At 37.1% G+C, this 8,326-nt stretch overlaps 1 protein-coding gene across 4 annotated transcripts in view; it reads left to right on the top strand.

Moving 5' to 3' along the window:
• Positions 1-5,637, top strand: part of LOC106179421 (uncharacterized) — a 22,547-nt gene extending 16,910 nt beyond the window's left edge. For all 4 annotated transcript variants that reach the window (XM_087010456.1, XM_087010457.1, XM_087010458.1 and 1 more), the window contains exons 11-14: positions 1,686-1,840; positions 2,472-2,684; positions 3,037-3,885; positions 4,198-5,637. In XM_087010456.1, the coding sequence (XP_086866582.1) occupies positions 1,686-1,840; positions 2,472-2,684; positions 3,037-3,885; positions 4,198-5,181 (2,201 nt within the window). In that variant the 3' untranslated portion in view covers positions 5,182-5,637. The remainder of the gene's footprint in view (positions 1-1,685; positions 1,841-2,471; positions 2,685-3,036; positions 3,886-4,197) is intronic.
• The last annotated feature ends 2,689 nt before the right edge of the window (positions 5,638-8,326 follow it).

Raw genomic sequence — 8,326 nt, forward strand, 5'->3', positions numbered from 1 at the left:
ATTGATAGGCTACATAAAGCACACTTGTGATTTGAGATTACATAAAGCACACTTGTTGATATTTCCCTGTAAACTCCCATAGGTTAAGCTCTCTGCTAGATTAATAATAAGGAAGCAGTGATAATTATGCAGGTAAATTTTGTTTAATATTGCAAATAAGTTATATATATATATATATATATATATATATATATATATATATATATATATATATATATATATATATATATATATATATATATATATATATATATATCAAACTGAAAGATTAAAAGTTTGAATAGCAGCTTCATTGGAATTATATTTACCTCTGCCAAGGAGGTTATATTTTCACCCCTGTTTGTCATCAACATAACTCAAAAAGTTATGGACCGATTTTGCTGAAATTTTCAGGAACTGTCAGAAGTGGGCCAAAGAGGACAAAAATCAATAATAATCAACAATTGCTACCTTGGCAGAGGTCTGCACTCTCGGAGTGCTTTTCTAGTTTTGTTGTTTTCCTTTATAATTTTTTCTCAAACACTTGCATTTGTGACTTTAAACTCTCATTCGCCTGAGACTCTGACATTTCTGTTTTTCCACATAAGCAGTTGTATTGTTTTTTATGTCTTTAAACATTATGTTACTTATGTAATATTATTTTATGCACTGTCATCATTTTTCAAATATTGAGACTTACATCATGTGAATTTGAACTCTCATGGTCCTGAAACTGTAATCTTATTGAAAGGGTAGATTGAGACCATCTTCTGGGACTTCCGGAAGACAGTCAGGTTATTAAGTTTATATTGCCTGGTATCTATTTTTTCTTCTGTTGGAAGACCATCAAAATGGAGGATGGATCAAAATAGATACTTTGGAATACTGTCAGAAAATATCTCTGGGTCCGCTCATGTTATTGACCATTTTACCTGTTGTGCATGATTAAAATTCAGTGTTGACTGACAGTGCTATTATAAGCATTATTTATTATTGCATCAAAATTGACAAAATGACCTATTTTGCATCTTTATTTTCTGTTTTTTGTCTGTACATTTGACAGCTTTGCTGCCTTGTTTTTCTTTCATATGGTCTTAATGTGATGAAAAATTGCAAGCTAAGTTTTCAGGATTTTCAGTTTTTACAACTTTCACCCATGATTGTAATAAATCTATAGCATACCTATTTTTCTCTGACTTTGTGTGCTGTGTTAAGTGTTTATTGTAATTAAAATTATTATTCTGCTTTTTAATTTATTTAACAGACAGATTTTTGTGAAGATTCGTATCTGTTTTAGATATTTCTTTATAGAGAAGTGCTAAGTGCCATGGCAGCCTCAAACTTTGGGTGCAATAACATGTCTGAATAATGTGCTTGCATTTATCCTTATGTGAAAAGTTCATTCAGTCAAAATTTTATGTTAAGATATTGTATATAATTAATTAATTTATTGAGCATTAAAATGTGTACACGTACATTTTACAAGCTCTCTAAACTACAGTTTTACATAAATTGCGCACATAAGCTTAAATAAGTATAACTACTTTGGATCATTCAAATACCAAAATACATATAAGCTAACTACTTCATACATATATGCATAATCAGGGCAGAGAAGTACTTTATAGAAGTTGTATTTTATATGATTGTTTATAATAACAGGTAAGTATCTGGAGAAGTTGTAATATATTCATTTATAATTACAGAGAAGTACCTGGTAAAGGTGTACCAGCCTGGTTGTAAGGGTCAGTCCATTGACCACTATCACTGTCCAGTATGTTCCAAAGCCATATGCAAAAAACAAAAACTGCTGGAACATTTGTATAACCATATATTGGAAGGCAAACCAAGACCTGCTCAGGTAAGAAACTGCATTGATGTGGTTATTAAAGGGAATCCCCATATCAGATTTTATTATTAATTATTATAATTATTAGAATCCAGTCCTATCACTGTACATGATTACTTAAAGAATTCTCTGTTTTCTGGAGGATTGGTAGACAACCAGTTGTATATATATGTGTGTATGGATTTGTTCCGTGAATTCCCTGATTTCAAGGGATTTATTTTGACCCAGTGACATCCCTGCATGTGGTTACTCTGGATTTTTCTGATAACTTAATATTTCATTCACTCTGATAAAATGCCTGGCAGTGTTGAATTTAAATTTTATGATTGAACATTGTTACTTAAAACTTATTATTATCCGAGTAAACTATGGCTGTATTCAGAACAAGTTGGTCGGAGACTAACATATCCCTGGATCAAATATGGCCAACCCACTTGAAAGCTGGCCACATAATCACCTAATAGACACTGAGTAGATTACTCACAGGGATGATGCCTTAAGCTTCCAAGTGGGTCGGTCATATTCGATCCACGGATCTGTTAGTCTGCAGATCAACTTTGGTTGTGAAGGGTCCTGTAGCTGCTTAACTGCTAACAATCTCATTCCGGTTGTTGAATTATGATTTCTGAAATTCCATTATCAGGTCTTCAGTACAGTTGCAGCAGTGGTGAGTCCAGAACTGTTAGATTTCATCCCGGGGGACAAGGAGATCTATCTCCAAGAGGTGGCCGAGAGGACGAGAGTCAACCTGTACTACAACAATGACTGGTGTGTGATGCAGGGGAGTCTGGAGGCGGTCAGGGGCTGTCAGGACTTGCTGGCGAAGTTCACTCAAGATGGAGACTCGGATCTGGAGGTTGGTGCACGTTTAATGGAGTCATGTTTTATGGGATAAGGACAGATTGAGGCTGTTTTCTGGGTCTTACAGAAGATGGTCAAAAATAGAGGATGGATCAACAAAGATAATTTGGAAGACTGTCAGAAAATATCTCTGGATATGCCCCTGCGGATGTTTCTAAAATCTAGATATTGCTAAATTTATTTAGATTTGCTAGATTTGTGTGGAGTTTACTGCAAATTTTTGAAGGCTTTATGATTATGCTTTTTAACAAATCAAAATCACTGGAAATTGTAGGTTTGGTTTTATTGCAGTCTGATTTATGCAATTTCTACATCTATAATGGAATACGTACTTCCACCTTTTCCAGGAGGAGACTGGTTATCAGGATACAGAAATGAGTGTAGATGGAAATGAGAACCTGGATGATGCTGATGAAGGTGAAGAAGAAGATGATGCTGATGATGCCATGAGTGAGTCTGTGGCATCATTTTCTTCCAGCGTCATCACCACACCTTCAAAACCACCACAAGGGGGCAGTGTGACCATCAGCAAGACAACCCATCCAGTAGTGACATCTTTGCTAGCGCTGCAAGACAGCCCTGCATCCAGCAGCAAGACAAACCAGTCCAGTGTAAACAGCTCTCCAAGGAGAAGTGGCAGGGTAAGCCATGTCCAGGGAAAGTACCGGAGCCTGCTCTCAGAACCCACACACACTGAAAGCCCAGACAAAGTTGACCACACGTACCAGACTGTGAGCAAGATGGACATCAGCCCTGAAAGGACGGAAAAAAATAAAGCGCAGAAAGCAGTAGAAGAGGTGGAAAGAAGCAGTGAGGCGATGCAGGATATGGAAGACTCAAGTATGGGCCACTCAGAAGAGGATCTGAGTCAGCTTGAAAGGGCTGTGGCCTCGGGGGCATTAATAGAGTCTCAAGCCACAGTGTCAGAAGTTCTCAGCAAGGCCAATCCCATCTTAAGCATCGAGTCCCAGTCCAACGGGGAAGTGACGCTTTCTCTGAGACTGCCGCCTGTGGAGCACGTTAAACACGAAGTGAAGAAGAAGAGCAAGAACAGTAAACCGTGGGTGAAGGAGAGACACAAAGCTGGTGGTCATTACGAGTGCCCGACGTGTGGCCGTGTGTTTGCTATGCCTCACTACCTTACAAGACACCTCAACAGGAAGATTTGTGGAGAAGAGGGGAAGGATAACGCCAAGGTATATAATAATAATAGTAATAATAATAATATTCCTTAAAATCGCAGTTCACTTCTGTCTCAGTGCTGTACAAATTATATAAATATTTGGGACTTGATTGTCATCAGTAATTTATAAATCAGTTGATTTGTTTCATGTTCTTTCATTTATTTTTTTGTCTGAGGTATGTAACTGGGATGTGTTATGGACCTGATTGTAGTAGTAAGTTCAGCTCTCTGTAAGATCACTAGATAAAACATAACTTGTAAAAGCATTGTGGAATTGAATGTGACATGCACATTTAATTGATTATGATTGTATTCCATATTGTAGTTTGGCCCCTGGACAAGGTGCAGTATCTGTGGCCAGCATGCAGAGAGAGATCACCATTACAAGTACCACGCAGAGATGACTGTGACCTGTGCTGAATGCGGGGAGTCCATGACTCCCTTGATGTACCAGGACCATCTGATGGAGACGGGGCATAATGGGTACAATCGCTACCTGGCACCAGGGTCCGGACCCAGGGGAAAGATGGTGTGCAGTTTGTGTGGTAACGTCTATAATAAGGCCAGCATGAATGATCACATCAAGCACATCCACATGGGCGTCAGGGACCACACGTGCAACCTCTGCGGAAAGAGTTTTCAGAACAAGTCCGTGTTAAAGAACCATGTGGAAACGCACAAGGAGGCCGAGGCACGCGACAGGCCACATAAATGCCCCCACTGCCCTGCTGCGTTCTTCAAGCCGATGGTGCTGGCCGAGCACATCAACAGGCACACGGGAGACAGGCCCTTCAAGTGTGATTTGTGCGATAAAACTTTTGCGTACCGAACCGTCCTGCAGAAGCACAGGTTCACCCATGGCCAGGCAGGCTCTCACCAGTGCGATGTGTGCCACAGGAGATACAGGAGCAAACACCACCTGCGGAAGCACAGGGTGATGCATGATGGGAACAGGTACAGGTGCCCCTGCGGCAAAGTGTACACGAGGAAGATGACGTATTGGAAACACGGGAAGACGTGCCCCATGTACATGAAGAAGCCTCTGACTACGCCCACATCTAGTGCTTCGGTGGATGTTATTGAGGAAAGCGTGCCACCAGAGACGGAAGCCTCAACTGCATCCATCCTCATAGAAGAAGTGGCAGTGATGGAAGAGGCACAGAAGCAGGAGGGAATTAGTGAGTTCATGTGTGGACATTGTTATGAAATTTTCCGAACTCTGGACGAGGCACAGGTTCACATAGCCACTCATGCCCAACCTGGTCAGGAAGTAGAGTTTGAGTCTGTGGACCAGGTGGTGACCTCTTAATATGGGTGATGGACTATCAGGCAGAGACCGAGCAGAATGTACAGTTTGAGTCTATGGACTGTGTGGTGACCATGTAATATTTTGTTATGGACTATCAGGCACAGCCGTAACGTAATTTACCATTTGAGTCTGTGGACTTTGTGCTGACCATGTGATATTTTGTTATGGACTATCAGGCACAACTAGAACAGATCGTTTACCATTTGTGTTTATGTTAAACAAGCATTGGTTTTTAATAATGTACATATGTTGTGACATATGTTCATACAGATATCACATAATACAATGATTAAGCATGTCCATCTATGTCCAGTCCTGTATTTACACTGTATTATCACTTTATAATTATGATATGACTGTTGAAATTGAAAGTTAGTTTTGCATTTGCTTCATATATATTCATTAAATAATTTCACCGCAGCAAATAATATAATAAAACAATTATCAGCTTTGGCATTTGGTCAATATGTTGTTTTGCTGACCTCCAAAAAAATATCACATTTATCTCATATCAGATTATGATTATCAAGCAAATATTTCATTTTGCTAAAAGAGATTATCCCTCTTTTTATGTACAGACACAGATGTGTCTGTACATATAGCCATCATCTGCGTCTGTCGTCGCCGTCGCCGTCGCCGTGCACTTTTACCGATAACACGATAAGTGGAAAACTGTTTTTTCTTTTGGCTTGAAACTTACAGAACTGATGAATATTCGTAATACACAGGTCAAGTTCGAAAATCAGTATGATCGGGTCACTTATAGGGAATTTATGCTGTTTTTTCACTTTTTTCAGCATATATGCAGCACCGATAACACGATAAGTGGAAAACCATTTTATCTTTTGGCTTGAAACTTACAGAACTGATGAATATTCATAATACGCAGGTCAAGTTCGAAAATCAGCATGATCGGGTCACTAATAGGGAATTTATGCTGTTTTTTCACTTTTTTCAGCATATATGCAGCACCGATAACACGATAAGTGGAAAACCATTTTACCTTTTGGCTTGAAACTTACAGAACTGATGAATATTTATAATATGCAGGTCAAGTTCGAAAATCAGCGTGATTGGGTCATTTTTAGTGAATTTAGGCTATTTTTTCTCTTTTTTCAGCATATATGCAGCACCGATAACACTATAAATGGAAAACCATTTTACCTTTTGGCTTGAAACTTACAGAACTGATTAATATACATAATACGCAGGTAAAGTTCGAAAATCAGCATGATTGGGTCATTTTTAGTGAATTTAGGCTATTTTTTCTCTTTTTTCAGCATATATGCAGCACCGATAACACTATAAATGGAAAACCAATTTGTCTTTTGGCTTGAAACTTACAGAACTGATTAATATACATAATACGCAGGTAAAGTTCGAAAATCAGCATGATTGGGCCATTCTTAGGGAAGTTATGCTGTTTTTTCACTTCTTTCAACATATATGCAATGCTAATAACACAATATAAGAAAAACAGATAGGCCAATTGTCATTATACTCACAGGAGTAGTCAAACTAACTAAAATGCAGGTTGAGTTCCAAAATCAGCATTATCGGGCCATTCTTTTAGAAGTTATGCTGTTTTTTCACATTTCCTCAGATTCAATTGTTAGGCATATTAACAGTCTCATTATTGAACTAATAAGATACGTAAAAGTGTTTGTTTGACATTTCCTGCATCTTAATAACATTGTTAGTTGATTATGTAAAAATGATGGTAAACTTGTTATTGTGTATTGTGTTATAAAGTGTCAAAAATGGAAATAAACAAATATCATTGCAGTTTGTCAGATTCAATCATCTGCTATATTCATTATCTCAGAATGGAGGAAATTGGACATTTAACACTGTTCTATTGATATTTTTCCCATCTCATCAATTTTCTTAGTTGATCATATACAAATGGTAGAAAACTGTTTATTTTGTTTTATGTTAAAAAAGTGTTTTAAAAATGGAAGTAAACCCATTGCAGAACAGTGCTGTCTTGTTTTAGCATATATGCAGCACCGATAACATGATAAGTGGAAAACCATTTAACCTTTTCCCTTGAAACTTAAAAAACTGATTAATATTCATAATACGCAGGTCAAGTTCGAAAATCAGCATGATCGGGTCATTTTTAGGGAAGTTATGCTGTTTTCACTTTTTTCACCATATATGCAACACTGATAACATGATAAGTGAAAAATCATTTTACCTTTTAGCTTGAAACTTGCAGAACTAATGAATATTCATATTACGCAGGTCAAGTTCGAAAATCAGCATGATCGGGTCATTTTTAGGGTAGTTATGCTGTTTTTTCACTTTTTTCAGCATATATGCAGCACTGATAACACAATAAGTGGAAAACCATTTTACCTTTTGGTTTCAAACTTACAGAACTGATGAATATTCATAATACACAGGTCAAGTTTGAAAATCAGTATGATTGGGTCATTTTTAGGGAAGTTATGCTGTTTTTCACTTTTTTCAGCATATATGCAACACTGATAACATGATTAGTGGAAAACCATTTTACCTTTTGGTTTGAAACTTGCAGAACTAATGAATATTCATAATACGCAGGTCAAGTTTGAAAATCAGCATCATCGGGTCATTTTTAGGGAAGTAATGCTGTTTTTTCACTTTTTTCAGCATGTATGCAACACCTTTGTGCTATATGATGGTACTGTATGGATGACAGTCTATAAAATTGTCCCTTGGGTGATCACTAATTAAATTAAGGTCTTTAAAGTCACTTGCCTACTCATTAATTTTCAATTGGCCATTAAATGAGATTACATAAAACACTCGTTGAGATTTCCCTGTAAAGTCCCATAGGTTTAGCTCTCTTAAATGTGTCACAAAATTAGGATTTGGTGATAATTGTGCAGATAAATGGTGTTTAACATTGCAAATAAATTTACAACAAAAAGAATGTGTTATGCCAACATGCTATAGATGAATAACAGTGCTTTATTTTTCTCAAACTTGGTGGGGTTATTAATATCAAGTTAATACAGCTAGATTAAAAGTTTGAATAGCAGCTTTATTGGATTTTTTTCCGTTTTATTTAAAAATTTTTTAAAATTATTTTTCAAACACAAGCATCTTCAAGATGTGATTTTATACTCCCATCCACCAGAAGTGCTGTGCATTTTCT

Source organism: Lingula anatina, chromosome 4 (genome assembly GCF_051362555.1).
Source record: "Lingula anatina isolate TDL-2025a chromosome 4, LinAna3.0, whole genome shotgun sequence".
NCBI lineage: Eukaryota > Metazoa > Brachiopoda > Lingulata > Lingulida > Lingulidae > Lingula > Lingula anatina.